Source organism: Phascolarctos cinereus, unplaced genomic scaffold (assembly GCF_003287225.1).
Source record: "Phascolarctos cinereus isolate Bilbo 61053 unplaced genomic scaffold, phaCin_HiC Scaffold_5;HRSCAF=322, whole genome shotgun sequence".
Classification (NCBI taxonomy): Eukaryota; Metazoa; Chordata; class Mammalia; order Diprotodontia; family Phascolarctidae; genus Phascolarctos; species Phascolarctos cinereus.
Genome location: NW_027555958.1, coordinates 409642524 through 409660095, shown reverse-complemented (window position 1 = coordinate 409660095; position 17572 = coordinate 409642524). Strand labels below are relative to the sequence as shown.

Genomic DNA, 17572 nt, shown 5'->3' with positions numbered 1-17572 from the left:
GATGAATGAACCTAATCATTTAATGATTCACGTCCTACATGGGGGTAATGAATGACCCCCTTTATATTTATACCTATCTGATACAGCAAGCAAAGATAACTTGGTCAGAGCCTGCAAAAAATCATGGGATTATAGATCTAGAGGTGGCAGGACCTTGGAAGCTATCAAATCCAGCCCCTCATTTTACAGCTGAAGAAACTGAGGCACAGAGAGGTTCATTGTCATGCTCTAGGTCATACAGCTTCTAAGGATCAGAGGCAGGATTTGAACCCAGGCCTTCCTGACTACAACTCTATCCATATATCCACTATTCCATGCTGAGAACATGAGGGTGGGGAAAGACTCAGATCTGCCCCCCACAGGTCCTTGTTCCTGTGAGATCTGGGTCTGACCTTACTCTTCGCTTCTGGGAAGGTTCCCGTAGCTCACTGTAAAAGGCTCAGGAGCTTTAAGGAAGAAAGACCTCAGGATCTCCTGTCCCAATACGATTAAGCCCAGCTAGAAACCTCTTAGTTCTCAGGATCCTTAGAAAACGTTTGGTTGGGGCAGCTAGGTGGTGTAGTGGATGGAGCTCTGGCCCTGGAGTCAGGAGGGCCTGAGTTCAAATCTGGCCTCAGACACTTGACACTTACTAGCTGCGTGACCCTGGCAAGTCACTTAACCCCATTGCCTAGCCCCCCAAAAAAAAAGAAAAAGAGAAAAGGCTTGGTCAAGTCCAGTGTTCCCACCTTAGTTCAAGACTCAATACAGAACGAGCTATCTGCCCTTGTCTTTAGAAGGACTTCAAAGGAGATTTGACCATCATTCTTAGAAGTGCCCTGCTATCTTATATAATTCTTTTTTTCCCTCCACATTAGATAAAAGACAAAATGGACAAGGATTTTGATAAAATCCAGGAGCTCATAGACATTATGAAGGTAAGCCAGTCCCAGAATCATAGAGCATCTAGGTAGCACAGAACGCTGGGCCTAGAGTCAGGAAGACCTGATTTCAAATGCAACCTTAGTCACTTACTAGCTGTGTGACTCTGGGCAATTCATTTGACCTCTGTTCACTTCAGTCTCCTCAATGTCGAAATGGATATAATAAAAGTACCTTTCTCCCAGGGTTGTTATGAGAATTAAATACAATAGTATTTCTAAAGTGCTTGGCACAATGCCTGGAAATATAGTAGATGCTATAATTGCTAGCTATTATTATTATTATTAAGCAACATAGGTATAGGGATTTAGAGTTAGAAGTTGCAGATGAAGAAAACGAAGCCCTGAATATTAAATGACTGGCCTAAAGCCACACAGATAGTAAGACACAAAGACGAGATTTGAATCCAGATTGTCTGACATCAAATCTTTTGATTTGATTTCTAACTTGATTTTTAACACACACGTATATATGCACACATATACACACATGCACATGTATGTACATATGTGCGCATGCTAGCAATGCATATATGCATATACATACACGTATATAAAAAACACACCCATGCGTACATATACATTTATGTATATGTGTACAAACATAAGCATGTGTATATGTATGCATGATTATATGCATGTATGCATATATGTAGGTGTATGCATATACGCACGCATATATCTCTGTGTCTGCACGTGTCCATGTGTATATACATACAGGTATGAGTGCATATATGCATATGTATGTATACATGTACATATGTATGTATATGTATATATGTGTGTATACCTGTCCTCTCGGAATCTAGTTGAAAGACAATGCAAGTAAATATCCCATGAAATGAGAGACCCTGAAATCTTAAGACTTGTGGTCCTGACTCAAAGTGAAATACGATTAATTCAGAGAAGTGAGAGATAATTACAAGCTGGGTAATCAGGAAATTCTTCTTGGAGGCTGCAAGATTTAAACTGAGCCTGGAAATACAAGTAGGATTTACACAGGCATAGGCAGGCAAAAACAGCATGCAAGGACCAGTAAGAAGACAGGCTAACTGTATTGGAGGGACCAGGCTGAGGATTAGTAGGAAATGAAGTTGAATTAGTTAATGAATGTCCCGACCTCCATTGAAAAAGGAAGAAGAAAACCTATTGTAATAAATATGCACAGTCAAGCAAAATAAATTCTAAAATTGGTCATATCCAAAAATACATCTCATTCTGAACCTTGGGAAGGGTAGGTGACATAGTAGACAGAGTACTGTGCCTAAAGTTAGGAGGACTCATCTTCCTGAGTTCAAATCTGGCCTCAGATACTTACTAGCTGTGTGACCCTGGGCAAGTCACTTAATCCTGTTTGCCTCAATTTCCTCATGTGTAAAATGAGCTGAAGAAGGAAATGGCAAACCACTGCAGTATCTTTGCCAAGAAAACCCCAAATGGGGTCACAAAGAGTCAGACACAACTGAACACCAACTGAATCCTGAGTCCATCATGATTCTTCTATAAAAATCAGTCATCAGATTGATTGGAGTTCTTGAATCTTTCCACAATGTTTGTTTGCTTAATTTTAATTTAACTTAATTTTTAATTTAATTTTTTATATTTGTTTTTACAATGTTTTTATTATATGAATTGTTCTGGTTATGTTTACTTCACTTGGCATCAAATTTATACAAGGCTTCCCATATTTCTCTGAAACTGTTCCTTTTATCATTTTTTGTAGATCAATAGTCAGTCAATAAATATTTTTTAAGCTCCTACTACATGTCAGGCACGATGCTTACTTACTACTGGGGATACAAAAGAGGCAAAAGAGTCCCTGCCCACAGGGAACTTACAATCAAATAATAAAATTCAAATTAGGTTCAGATACCATAATTTGTTCAACCATTCTCCACTTGCCAAGCACACCTTTGGTTTCCAGTTCTTTGCCAGTACAGAAAGAGCTGCCACAAATATTTTTGTAGATATGGTTCTCTTTCCTTTATCTTTTTGGGGGATAGACCTACTAGCGGTATCCCTGGGTTGAAAGGTTTGCACAATTTTGTAACTTTTAGGACCTAATCCCAAATTGCTTTTCAAAATGGCTGGACCAATTCAAAGCTCTGCCAGCATTGCATTAATATACGTTTCTTTCCCCATAGCTCTTGCAACATTTGTCACTTTGCCAATCCTGTCTGGTGTGAAATAGCACCTCAGAATTGCTTTAATTTGCATTTCTCTAATTGTTAGTGATTTAGAGCATTGTTTCATATGGCTATTGATAGCTTGAATCACTTTCTCTGATGGCTACCTGCTATTCTTTTATCAGTTGGAGAATGGTTCTTATTCTTATAAGTCTCTTATAAGCTTGAATCAGTTCATTATCCTGAAAATGAGATCTTAATCAAAAAAATTTGCTGCAAATATTTTCCCCCAGTTACCCATTTCCCTTCTAATTTAGCTGCATAGGTTTTGTTTTTGTAAAATTTTCTTAATTTTATGTAATCAAAATTATCCATTTTATCTTCTGTGAGCCTCTCTAAATTTTATTTTTTTCCCAATTACATGTCCAGACATTTTTATCATTCATTTTTGGGGGGGCAGGCACAATTTTTATTATTGAAAAACACAAATGATTAACTATAAAAGAAAACACGATATAATTATTTCTTTTCAGTGATTTGGAACATGTGGATACACACTACATTAAAGATACACGTAAAGTGACAATTTTGGAAACATAATAGCCTATCATTTTTAGCTATTTCTCAGTGGAGGTTTGAAAGGGGGTGGGGGTGAGGAGAAGCTTCCTAAACTATTCTTATAGCAGGTGTGATATGTAGATTGCAGTAGATTGAATCTACTTCCAATTGTTTCCCCAAGTGTCATACAGCTCTCTCCTTCCTATTTGGAAATGTTGATTTCTGAACAGAGCTCTGAGGAGATGCCAAGTCTTTAGGCATATGTTCCATAAGTATATCAACCAGCAAGCCTCTGGGTATGTGTTCTGCCTGTGAAGTAATGACAAACTACAGTGCCTTATGGAGACAGAAAATGTAATACTTCTGCCATTATGAAAGAACATAGTGGATACAATGTTACTGCTGTGGGAAACTAGCCTGCTGTTAATCAGGACCTAAGAAAACCCTAAATTTTCTTGAAAAGAAGAACTGTGATGGAGAGGGGGTTAAGAGACACTGATCAAAGGAGAGTTACAAGTGTTTCTACCAATTGATGGACGTGGATTTCATCATTTTACCTAAGGATGATTGGTGTTGTAGGCAGGCAGCCATTCATAGTACCCATTGCTAACCTGCAGCAATAAACAGCTTCCAAGCAAACTGCTAGCATCCTAACAAGGCAATCCTTTCTCCATAAAACTGCATTGTTTGAGAGAGCTTTTTTCATGTGCAAATAACCAGAATGAGTTTATTTTCCATATGGAAATAGTATAGTAATCATTCCAGCAGCAGTCTTACAAATATCAGCTGTCGAGAAGCACCCACAAAAATAACTCAGGAAGATCTCAACCACTTAAACATCAGTAGGAGTAATTATGTAATTAGGGCAAAGAGGAGTCTGACCACAGTTGTGAGGTCTGCAGACAAATTGTTTTAAGTGGAATATGCTTATCTTTCCTTGACAATGGGATTAATCTCCCTTCGGAGGAAAAATTGGATCTCTTTGTGAACTTGGTGGGTTTTTGCCTATTATCCCCTTTGCTTTAAATTATCTTATTAAACTTTTTTAACCATTATCCATGCATCTCCCCTCCCACCCACCACTACAATGTGGTGGGAGTCCTAAGCATCTCCCTCAAATCCAAGCCAACAAGATAATTACAGAGATGCATAAATTTACCATTTCTGAAGCCAGGATCTTCTGGGATACCACACACTACCAGCCCTGTGGCTCAAAGCAAGATGCTTCATTCTGAGTAAGACTTCTTGGATTCTCATTCTCCAACATGGCTCTTAAAGTAAATGACTGTTCTGGTTATTCATTGAAAGAACAGTGTGAAATTTTAACTGACTTCCTCATTTTGCCCTGGACTATGTGGGAGGATTTTAGCATCTGACAAAAATAAGATTACAAAATGAACCATTTTTTCCCTAATTTTTGCCTCACCTTTCCCAAAAGTTGCTTTACAGTTATTTTCAAATATCATACTTCACTTTACAATACAAACCAAAGACAACTTTAGAACTCCTAAAACTAACTTTCAAAAACATCACTGTATTTATTTCCTAAGCAAACTGCAGATAAGGCTAAAATGAGTAAGAATCCTAAATGAAGGGGGGGAAATGAGACTCAAGTGCTGTTTGCATTTAGGTGAACAAAATCCATGGATATCTGATCTATTTGCAGGCAGTAAACAAAGAAATCTAAGGCAAAGGAACTGATTTGCTTTGTCTTAAATTTCTCTACAGAGCTAGAGACAGAAAAATAATTGGACCGATTCCTGTTGCTCTATAAATGTCAAACCGAAGAGGAAATCATATGCTCTTCTCCAAGAAGCAGATTGACAGGGTGGTAGCTGGACCTTCCCTTGCGGGGCTGTTGCAAGTGCTGTATCATCCTGTGAAAAGGATGCTTTTCCATAGAGGGGTAGGCTTTTTGGTGAGCCACCTGAATCGCAGCAGGAGTCATCTCCTGCAATAACACCAGAGATGTATAAGTTGGTTTAGGTGGACTAGTGCTTTCCCATTCTTAATCATCTTTCTCTCTATTTTCTTTGGCATCTTCACTATGAGGGTGTTTCTGCACAATTCTCATTCCACCACATTCTCATTTTACCACAGGAGAGTTCCCAGCTCTAGTCTCTACTTTTTTGTCAGTAGGCAAAGACATTGTGGACGCTGACTTGTTCTCTCCTTTTTTGTTGTGCTTTAGCATTCATTTTTACAAAATTTTGAGTCCCAAATTTTTCTGCCTCCCTCCTCTCTTGCTAAAATAGTAGGCAATTTGATACAGGTTGTATATGTGCTATCATGTAAAACATATTTCCTTATTAGTCACAGTTGTGAAAGAAGAAACAGATCAAAAGGGGGAAAAAACACAAAAAAGAATAAAGTAAGTGGAAAAAAAGTATGCTTTGATCTATATTTAGAGTCCAACCATTCTTTATCTGGATGTGGATAGCATTTTCCTTTGTGAATCCTTCATACTTGTCTTGGATCATTGTGTTGCTGAGAACAGCTGAGTCACTCACAGCTGATCATCACACAATGTTATTGGTGTCTCTGTCTTTTAGGGCTGATGAACTCTTCCCCATCCATAGGTCTGAAAGGTAGTCTCTTTCTTGCTCCTCTAATTTTATGTCCCTGTTTATGCCTAGGTCACATACCCATTTGGAGCCTGTCTTGTTATATTACATTAATAATAATAGCTAATATTTATATACTATGCACCAGGCATTGTGCAAGTTAAGCACTTTACAAGCTCCTTTGATCCTCATAACAGTCCTGGGAGGTAGGTGGTACTATTATTTCTATTTTACAGATGAGCAAACTGAGGCAGACAAAGATTAAAGTGACTTGTCCAGGGTCACCCAGTTAGTAAGTGTCTGAGGTTTGATTTGAAAGCAAGTCTTCCTGACTCCAGGCCCATGTTCTTTCTATCTACTGCACCAGCTGGCTAACTTATTGTAAGTAAGGTGAATTTTAGTGTGTGTAAGGAGGATTTTGTTATACCTTTTTAGATAATAGTTTCCAGGATCCATGGCCAAAATAATTATTGTTGAAAACATCTCCACCATGCTTGCACAGTGAGATATAGAGGTGACATAACGTATGCTTGCGCTGTGCTAGGTCATGACAATATTGCTAAAGTTAAGCTGTGAGCTTAATGTTGGCAAGATGCCTTCTTTGTTGCCCTATAAATCAAGTGGGCACTGGTCAGTGAGTGGGAAACCCATTTTGGGATTTGAGTAATGCATAGAGGAATGCATGTACCTGCCTTGATCAGCCCCCATCAAAGCTTGGAAGGGGGAATCTGCATGTTTGCCTCAACCAGCCTCCATTGAGGCCTAGCGGATGAGGAGTTATACTCCTATTCTCACTGACCCCTGAAAGAAGTGTGATTACGGAATGCTTTAGGAGTTGGAGCTCCCATTATCAGCAACCCTTTTGAGAAGACTAGACTAGAATAAAGTAAGCTTGTTTAACCCCTCTGAAGCTGTCTTCCTGTCTGACCAGATCAAAAGTGAACCTGTGCTAGAACACCTGTTAGTGTTAGGAACCCTCCTGTGTTCTCCTGCCCAACAGTGTCACCTGTATGTTTACCTATGAAACACTCATGAAGTATGACATGTTAATCTACAGTTCCCATCAGACTGACTACCAGGTTTCCCAGCAGCTTTTTGTCAAATAGTGAGTTCTTGCTCCTGTATATGGGTCAACAAGTATTTTTCAAGCACCTACTCTGTGCAATGCAAGAGGCACCCTGAGAAATAGTGACTAGAGGGGATAACGTGCCTTGAATAATCAGGAGGACTTGGCTTCAGGTTCTCCATTGACACATACTAGTTGTGGGATACCCAAGGCACATCGCTTCATTTCTCAGGATCTCAGGTCTAAGGCTACAAGTCACAAAAGAATTGTCTGTCTTCCTCAATGAAGAGACTTAGCAAATCAGGGAGCTTGGAGAGACCTCCTATCCTCCACACCCTCAAAAAAAATATTGTGCCAAGGCACTATACTAGATCCTGGAAAAATGAAGAAAAAGAATGAAAAGTCCCCCAAAGAACTTACATTCTTTTGAGAGAATGTAACATGTATCTGTATCTGTAAGTGTATATGTACGTATATGAGTACATATACCTATACACACATATAAAACATTATAATATAATATATCATAACATAATATAATATAATTAATATATAACATAAGGTAAAAGGTCAAGAAAAGCTTTGTATGGGAGATGGCACCTAATCAAATTTTGAAAGGAGATTTTAAGAGGGATTCTGCTTATGGGGGGGACAAGCCTATGCAGCAGCATTAGAGATGCAATATTAATTTCAAGAAACAACAGCAGACCAGCTTAGCTAGAACAGAGACTGCATGCAAAGAAAGTTGGAGCCAGATTGTTAGACAGCTTTAAATTCCACTGGGAGGTCATATTTTATTCCTGAGGAAATAGGGAGTCCTTGAAGAATTCTGAGCAAGATTTTGATATAGTCAAATCTGTTTTTTTTTTAATACAAACATTTATTTTTAGTTTTCAACATTCACTTCCACAAGTTTTTGAGTTCCAAATTTTTGCCCCATCTCCCCCCTCCCCCCACCCCAAGATGTCATGCATTCTGAATATCCCTTCCCCTAGTCTGTCCTCTCTTCTATCTCTCTCCCCTTCTCTTATCCCCTTCCCCTTCTATTTTCCTGTAGGGCAGGATAGACTTCTGTACCCCATTTCCTATATTTCTTATTTCCCAGTAGCATGTGAAAACATTTTTTTAAACATATGTTTTTAAAACTTCAGGTTTAAAATTTTCTCTCTTCCTCCGCACCCATCCTCATTGAAAAGGCAAGCAACTCAATATAGGTTGTACGTGTGCAGTTATGCAAAACACATCCATAGTAGATATGCTGTGAAAAACTAACTCTATTTCCCTTAATCCTATCCTGCCCTCCCATTTATTCTATTCTTTCTTTTGACCCTGTCCCTCCTCAGAAGTATTTACTTCTGATTACCCCCTTTCTGCCCTCCTCTCTATCATCCCCCTGCTCTCTTGTCCCCCTTCTCCCCCTATTTTCCTGCAGGGTAAGACAGCAGATCTGTTTCTTAAGAGTACTAATTTGGTTGCTATGTAGAGGATGGATTGGAGAGACTGGTAAGGGTGATCGATTAGGAGAAATTACTGCAATCGTCCAATTGAGATGAGGGCTTGACATAGAGTGGTGGCTGTGTGAATAATAAGAGCTGATGTTCATATAGTGCTATATATATATATATATATGCATTTTTTCATCTGAACTTTACAGATGGTGGTGCCACTGACGTAAGTGATTGGCAAGTGGACTCAATTGGGAGGGAAAGATGAAGAATTCAGTGATTGAGATGATGAGCTTGAGACAATGACAGGGCACTTACAGAGAGGTCCTCAGTTGAAAGTTGTTTCAGTCAAGGCTAAAGAGGTAGATTTAAAAGTCATCCAAATGGAGGTGAAAATTGAAACTATATGTAGTATGTGATTGTAATGGAATACTGTTGTGCTATAAGAAATGATGAGAGCAGGATGATTTCAGAAAAGCCTGAAAAGACTTACATAAACTGATGCAGAATGAAGTGAGCAGAATCTGGAGAACATTGTACACAGTAACAGCAATATTGTATGATGAGCAGCTATGAAGGACTTAGCTATTCTCAGCAATACAATGATCTAAGACAACCTCAAAGGACTCGTGATGAAAACTGCTATGCATCTCCAGAGAGACAACTAATGGAGTCTGAATGCAGACCAAAGCATACTATTTTTCAGTTACTTTCTTCTTCAGTTTTTTTTTTGGTTTGAGTTTTCTTCCACAAAATGACTAATATGGAAATATGTTTTATATATTGCACATGTATATCAGATTATTTACTCTCTCAAGGAAGGGGAGAGGGAGGGAGTGAAGGAAAAAAATTGGAACTCAAAATTTAAAAAAAACCCCAAAATTCTGCATGTAATTGGGGAAAAAATAAACTACTATAAAAAAGAAAGAAAATTGAAGCTATGAAAATGGTTGAAAACACCAAGGGAGTAAAGGTAGCATCTGTGGAATAAGCAAATTCCCCATCTTACAAGCACAGGAGCAGGTGAGACCAGGTTCGTTATCTTATTACACACTACTTTACACTGTTGAATGCACATGGGAATCAGGAGAAGCATCTTCTAGTCGTTGCCTGTACTGGTGATTGTAATGAAGTCTTCCACACTTAGGGCAGGGACCAAGTCTCATCTAACCTCTATATCCTCCCCCTCATCCCAGTGCCAATGCATGTTCTGCACACACCTCAGTGGTGTTTCATTAATGTTGAATTGAAGTCACCCCTGCACTTGTGCCTCTCTTTTCTTTTCTGTCTAATGGAACCATGAGGACAGAAATTAGATTTCCCTCCTCTTGACCTTACAGAAATGTAGTGAAGATTCTCTTAAAAAGAGTCTTTATGAAGCAAGTCCTATCTGGAGTCATCACCAAGTTTCATGTGGGAATGGGAAAATAACTCTCCAAAGGCCTCTGTCAAATAAAAATGTTTAACTCTGAACCCTGCTTCCCAAAGGACATGCAGAAGGCTATGGATGAGACAATGGAAGTCTTAATACAACTACAGACATACAAAAAGCTGTAAGTATAACTCCCCCAACAAAAATGTTCTCACTTTGCTTTGCTTCCCTGGTGGGGTGAGCTATAAGGGATTCTATAGCCCCCCGGACTTCCAGATCCCCTGTTTTTCTGGGCTATCTTAAGGTCTTGACAAGGAATTGTTATCAATATGCTTCAATCCAACTTGAGTTCATGCCCCTCTATGCCTAGAAGATCTTTAAGGCATCTGACCCCATTGGGGTACACAGAGAGCATCAAAGTCACACTGAGGAGCTCAAGCTACTGGGTCTGACAGAAGATACTGGCACAGACCCAAAGGCCAAGGCATAGAAAGAGCCAGGACTGATTGTTCTTTGTCCCCACAGGAAGAAACACCACCAACACACAATGAGGAAAGACTTACTTGAGAGATTTAGTGGTCGGACCTATTATGTAAGTGGAGGTGGCTTCCCAGTACTTCATCCTAGTCCCAGCCCCTTCTTTAGATAGCCTTGGCTCCCTCCCATTGCCACTCTCTTTCCATCCTCTGTTTTCTTCCCCCAGTGCCCTTACTCCTATGGCCACACCTTCCTCACTCCCTGCACCTTTTCTCTCTTCCTGTTCTCTATGCCCCATCCATCCCTTTATGCTGTTCCTTCTCTCTAAAACTGAGGGGATTATTAAGTAAGTCATGGTCACTTCAGAGTCACTTCTGAGACATAATTACTCCAAGACCACAAAGGTGGTCCCAATGGGTTGTCCCATCCTGTTTTAGTCTATAGTCCCCTCTCATGGGGGTTCCATCTTGGACATGGGGAAAAATATCTATCTTGTGTTATTTCCATCCCATTCAGGAGAAATGTTTATCGTGTTCCCAGAAAAACTGCAGTAATATCAGGTAAGCAAGCACCTATGCCAAGGGTCGGTCTCCTCTCCTGAGGGTGCCCCACTCATCACTAAACATAAAAATAATAGTTAGTATGCATATAGAGTTTCAAGGTTTGCAAAGTGCTTGCGTATATTATATTATTTCATCCTTACAACATCCATGTGAGGTAAGTGATATTATTATCCCCCTTTTACAGGTAAGGAAACTGAGGCTGAGAAAAGTTAAATGGCCTGCAATGGGTCACCCAGCTAATAAGTGCTTAAGGCCTGGTTATTACCCAAGTCTTCCTGACTCCAAGTCTGCCGCTGTGTCCACTGTACCATCTACCTGTTAGAGCTTTAAAAGCTATCAGAAACTTGAAGAGATGTCTGCTTGGGTAGTACATAGAGTAGGACCCCTGGGAACAGATTGGGAGGAGAGTGGGGGAAGCTCATGGATTCTGCCACAACACAACCCTGCCTTCTCACTACTACAAAGTTGGGTGGCATGTGAGCCAAGGGACACCAGGAATAGCAAAGGGGGTGGGGGATGGAGGAGTACATACCACTCTAGGGTCTCTGTAAGACAACATTTGAAACCAGTTTATCAACAATGGCCTTCTCAACCACCTTGACCTATGCCTCAAATAAGTCACCTAGTTGCGCTGGACCACTGGGCTAGTTCTTGCTTTAACTTGGAAGAACTACGGTGTTTTTTATTTTTCTGTTAGTCTGTTGAGATGCAACGTGACATAGTGGAGAAAGAGTCAGGAATATCTGGGTTGAAGTCTCACTTCTGACACATGGTGTCATTGTGACCCTAGACAAGTCGCTTAACCTTGAAGTGATCTGGGCAACTCTCTAAGCCTATAAGTTGTTCAGGAAGAATCAGTCTGCGTTGATAGAGGGGATTCTCTACGCCAGTGAAAGCACATCTAGTCCTCTGTTGTCCTGGCTTTGATCCTGTACAGTTTTATGACTTTAGGAAAGTCATGTCACCTCTCTGAACCTCAGCTTTCTCATCTATAAAATGGGAAGGATAATCTTTGCACCAGACCATCTCAGGGTGGTGATAAAGAAAGCACTTTGGAAACCACCCAAGTCTCTCCAAGTGAGCTGTGTTGTTATGGTCTCCTCTTGAGAGAAGTGCAAGAGCCTGGAGTCCAGACCACTGGCTCTCCTCTTGGCTTGGCTCCATTTGTCCCTCCCTCAATTCTTTCTCTTCCATGAGACCATGATGATGAGTATGACTGGGTTGAAGTGTCTGAAGTTGGCTGAGGGTTGGAGAAGTAAGTGAGGCCCAGAGAACTTTTCAGGTGGCTTTTTGAGCAAACTCTTTTCCTTCTAATTTTTGAGTGTGTGGGGAGAAGGAAGTGGGAAATATACCAGGACTAATTGGTTTGGTGCCCAAGTAAGTACTGGGCACCTAACTATTTCCTCACCAACCCTTCCTTTCCTCCCTTTTTCTTGACACCCCCCCCAACCACTAATGCCAAGGGGGAAGGTGGGGTCCTGGTTTGTTCAGCCTTGATTTTTAATTTACAACTGTCCTAAGGTTCTGGACCAAATTAAAAAGATCTCTAGCCTCCAAATCAGGATTTTTCAGAGGGAAGGGGAGGTAAAGGAGGTAGAGGGCAAAGAGAAGAAGGCAAAGGTTACTAGGAAGGTAATATCTCCTGGGCAGCAGTGTGTGTGTGTGGGAGGCGGTGTAGAGGGATTGGCCCTCTTTTCTGAATCATTAGAGCTTTGTGTGAGAAAGCTCACATCTTCCTTACTAAATATTCATAAACACTATTGATGGGGAACCTGGGGAATCTTCTAGGGAGATTGAGGAGAATTGCCACTCTGAGTGTGGGGACCGTTTTAATCTAGACAGCAACTTTTGCTCCCTAAAAAGAGGGATTGGGAGAGAATTCCCTTTGGGGTTCTAGTGGCAGGAGCTCCAGTAGCCTCCCCAAGCTTGGATTCTAGATTTAGATGAGATTTCTTGGGGCCACAGGGAGATGGGAAAAAATGGGAAATTGGAATCTGGCAGGGACTCCTTGAAACCCCAAGGCAACTATATCCTCATGCCACCACCCTGTTTGCATAGACCTAGTTATGTGTCTGGTACCATGTCCATGGACATCCAGATGTCTTGGGCACAGAGAGCTTCCTGTCATACAGGTGAGATCGGTAGAACATGAAGAACTGAAAGGGAAAATCAGGTTAGACAGGAGAAACTGTTATCAGTGATGGGACCCACCAGACTGTGAAACCTGAAGTGACATTTCTAATGCCTAATTGTAACATTAGAGAGACTCAGGATATTCTAAAGTTCCATATTGATGCCCTGGAAGAGAAGGAGGGGATGGGGTATGTAAATCTTCCCCATGCCTTCCCCTGTGCATCCTCTGCTGCCTTCCTTAGTCCCTTCTTCTCCTTCCCTACCCTCTCCCTTTCCTTCCCCTCCCCTCTTCTCTCCCCTCCTCCCTTCCCCTCTCCCCTTCCTTCACCTCTCCTCTCCTCTCCTCTCTTTCCCTCCCCTCTCTCCTCTTTACCTCTCCTCCCCTCTCCCTTTCCCTCTCTTCTGTCTGTGTCTGTCTCTCCTCCCTCCTTTTTTCCCCACTTCTTTCATCTCCCCTTTTCTCTCCTCTCCTCTTTTCTTCCGCCTTCCTTCTTTCATCTCTCTTCCCCTGTTCTCTTCTCCCCTCCTCTCTCCTTTCCTTTTCTCTTTCCTCCCCTCCCCTCCCCTTTTCTTCCTCTCTTCCTTTTTCTCTTCTCCTCTTTCTCCTCTCCTCTTTCCCTTTTCCTCTTCTCCACTCTCCCTCCTCCTTTTCTCTCTCCTACTCCCCTCTCCATTCCCCTTTTCTCTCCTCTCCTTCAGTCTAACTCCATCTTACAGCAGGAAAGTTGCCACTTTGAGTGTGGGCACCGTTCTAATCATCGGAATATGGTGCTGCCTTCTGATCTATATCTATTTGAACCCTAATGCCATCAAGGACACTCTCCCTACAATATGCAGTCACAGAACTCATCAGCACCTTCGTTTCATCCTCTCCCCACTTCTTGAGCACATAAAGGGTTTACTTCCCTCTTAGTCTCCACTATTTTTTTTCTCCAGGAGATTAAAGTCTTCATTTACCACAAGATAAGTGTGATCTTTGTCTGGTTTTGGGGGAGGAGGGATTGTATTTCCCTCCATCATGTACATGCACCATGTCTTATTACAGGAACTGGGGCAATTGTTTCTTCTCCCTTTCCTAGCTTTCTACTTCTCTTCAATTAGTCTATACATTTGTTGATGGAAGAGTTCCAGTCAGTCGACCAGCAACCCAGGAAGTCAACAGTCAACATGTCAGTCAGTCAGATAGGGAATGACAGCCAATCAGTCAGCCAGCCAGCCAGTAATCCAGATATTTAATAAATAAGTGCCTAACAGCCAATGTATACCAGGTGCTTGGGAGTAGGGAGTACATAGCACAAAAAAGACATGGCCTCTGCCCTCAAGGAGTTTAAAAAAATTCCAGAACTGAGAATAAGGCTATAAATCTAAGAGGTAACTTGGAACTATGAGAGAGAGAGAGAGAGAGAGAGAGAGAGAGAGAGAGAGAGAGAGAGAGAGAGAGAGAGAGAGAGAGAGAGAGAGAATGGTCCCATGGAGGGTGTGTGTGATGGTAATAGTGGGTGGTAGTGGTGATGGTAGTGGTAGTGATGGTTGGTGGTGGTGGTCGTGGAGGAGGAGATAATGGTGGTGGTAGTGGTAGTGGGTAGTGGTGATGATAAAAAGGTGATGATGGTGGTGATGGTGGTGGAGGTGGTAGTAATGGAGGTAGTGATGGAGATAATATTGGTCATGGTGGTAGGGGTAGTAGTGTTGGTAAAGGTGATGGTGATGGTGATGGCAATGCTGTGAATGGTGGTACAGGTGGTAGTGATGGCAGTGATGGTGGAGATAATAGTGTGGGTGGTGGTAGTGGTAGTAGTAATGGTAAAGCTGATGGTGATAGTGATGGAAATGCTGTGATGGTGGTAGAGGTGGTGATGGTAAAAGGCAGCTACAGATAGAGGGGAAGATGTCTGCTGGGTACCATTTTAGCTGCTGTTAATAGCCGAGCTATACTTAAAAACAGGAAAATCAGAGAAGTGGAAGAGATCCAAGCCAGCCAAAGTTTTGAGTCAGAGTCTGAGGAAGAAAGTTAGGCTCTGTTAGTAGATCAAAAGTAAACCTGGATCATAGCTGGCATTTATGCCTATTATGTGCCAGGCACTGGGCTAAGAGTTTTACAAATATTATCTTATTTGATCCTTGCAGCAAGCCTGGTAGGTAGACGCTGTTGTTCTCATTTTACAGCTGAAGAAACTGAGACCAACAGAGGTTAAATAACTTGCTCAAGGTCACATAGCTAGTGTCTGAGGTTAGATTGAACTCGTGTTCCTGACTCCAGGCCGAGTGCTATATCCACTGTACCACCAGCTGCCTCCAAGGTGGCACCTCAGGGGCAATTGATTTTGATAGAGTCAGCTTGGTCACATTCTAGGTAGCCCTCTCAGCCCCACCCTTCTGGCCTTTAATGGGTCCGTCTCTGAGGGGTGAGAGAAGACAATTATACTTTTTTCCTTGAATATTGTAAATCTGTAATAGAGATAATAAGTAAAGTAACTGGCAACTTGGTGAAGTGGATCAAATCCTGGATTAAGAGTGCTAGATTCAAATCTTGCTTCTTACACTTAGCTATGCAACTATAGGCAATTCATTTAACTTGTTGGTGCTTCAGGCAACTTCCTAAAACTTATCTACTAAGGTATAATAACTATATAAGTGATCTATAAAATTAGAGATCTTTGCCATAACTACAGTAATTAGAGTACTTATAGTGATATACATATCTGAGAGAATGCTGGTCTTCAAGTCAAGAAAAATGTTGTATTTGTGGCTGGTGGGTTAGTGATATTGCCAATCTATTTACATAAGTTATCTCACTTGGGCCTTACAGTGGCTCTGGGAAGGAAGCACTTCTAGGATTGTTGCCTGACTGACTCCACATCTAGTCCTCCATCTATTGACTTGTGTGCTGCTTACCATGGAGCATTGGTATGAGACTCAAAGTATGTCCATAAATGATGTTGCAAACCTGAAAATATCATATTAATGCCAATTATTATTACTGCTAGAATGAGAGAGGAAAAGAAGGGCCAGGAATTGGGAAAATGAAAGGAATTGAGCTAATCTTTTGCTCTTCAGAGTTCCCAGAAACCAAAGAATATATTCCAGCCGCAGCAATAGCAAAAACTATAGGTGAAAATGAATTTTACAATGACAGCTCATTGAAACTGGAAATGCAGAAGTTCAGTAATGCCACCTGTCTATGGCAAAGCTCAATCAGGATAATGAGAACGGCCTCTGAGCAGCCAAAATAAATGTCCCCAAATCATGCATTTGTTGATGGAAGAATTCCTTAACCCTTTTCGTGCTTCCTTCACAAACAATTCTAACAAACTTAGTCATCTGATTTGAAGCTCACAGCAAAAAAGAATCAGCAGAGGAGGAAGGGGGCTGCTTCATGGAGGCACACAAATTCTTTTCATTTCCCAGTTCCTGACCCAACCTTCCTTGTCAACTCACTATCGTCATCATCACCATCATCATCATCATAATGCTAGCTGATATTCATACAGTGCATGGAGGTTCACAATGAGCTTCACAACAATAATAAAGATAGGACAATCTGCAAAAAGAGCACAGAATTCAAAATGCCAAGCCACTTGGAACCTTAGAGTATAATGGATCTTACATACCTCAATAAGAGCAGAGGGCCACACTGTCTTTGTTTGCCTCAGTTTCGTCATCTATGAAATGCAGACAACAGTAACACCTGTCTCCCTAGTTTGTTAGGAAATAAAATGAAATTCTATTTGAAAAATGCTTTGCAAACTTAAAAGGCTACATAGATGCTGGCTATTATTGTTATTATTCATAAAGATAGTAGATTTAGAGCTGGCCAAGACCCTAGAGATCATTCTAAACTACCCTTCATTTTGCAAACAAGGAACCAGAAGCCCAGGGGAGTAAAGTAGTTTGCCCAAAGTCACATAGGCTGAAAACAGCAGACCTGGGATTGGGTCTAGAAGACTCTAGATTATAGGATCACAGATTTAGAATTGAAAGGGACCTCAAAGGTCATCTAGTCCACACCCATTATCTTACAGATGATGAACCAAGGTCCAGAGAGGTTTTTCAGCCAGTCACTAAACATTTATTAAGTGTGTACTATGTACCAGGCACTGTTCTAAGCACTGGGGATACAAAAAGAGGCAAAAGACGGTCCCTGACTTCAGGTAGTTTGCAATCTAATGGAGAAGACAACAAACATATACAAACAAACTATATGGAGGATAAATATGAAATAATTTAGAAAGAAAAGACACTAGAATTAAGAGGGATTGGAAAAGCCTTCTTGTAGAAGGTGGGATTTTAGTTGGGACTTAAAGGCATCCGCGGAAGCCAGGAATCAGAGATGAGAACAGAGAGCATT

The 17572-nt window shown here is 41.0% G+C and overlaps 1 protein-coding gene and 1 pseudogene across 1 annotated transcript; one reads left to right on the top strand and one right to left on the bottom strand.

Annotated features, from left to right (window-relative positions):
• The first annotated feature begins 863 nt into the window (after window positions 1-863).
• On the top strand, window positions 864-14178 carry TEX35 (testis expressed 35). The gene is made up of 5 exons (XM_078154547.1): window positions 864-917; window positions 10168-10232; window positions 10577-10643; window positions 11045-11088; window positions 13924-14178. Exons 1-5 carry the CDS (start codon window positions 870-872, stop codon window positions 14135-14137), a joined length of 438 nt encoding a protein of 145 aa, XP_078010673.1. The 5' UTR covers window positions 864-869; the 3' UTR covers window positions 14138-14178.
• On the bottom strand, window positions 5382-5753 carry LOC110206757 (death-associated protein 1 pseudogene; annotated as a pseudogene).
• Window positions 14179-17572: the final 3394 nt, after the last annotated feature.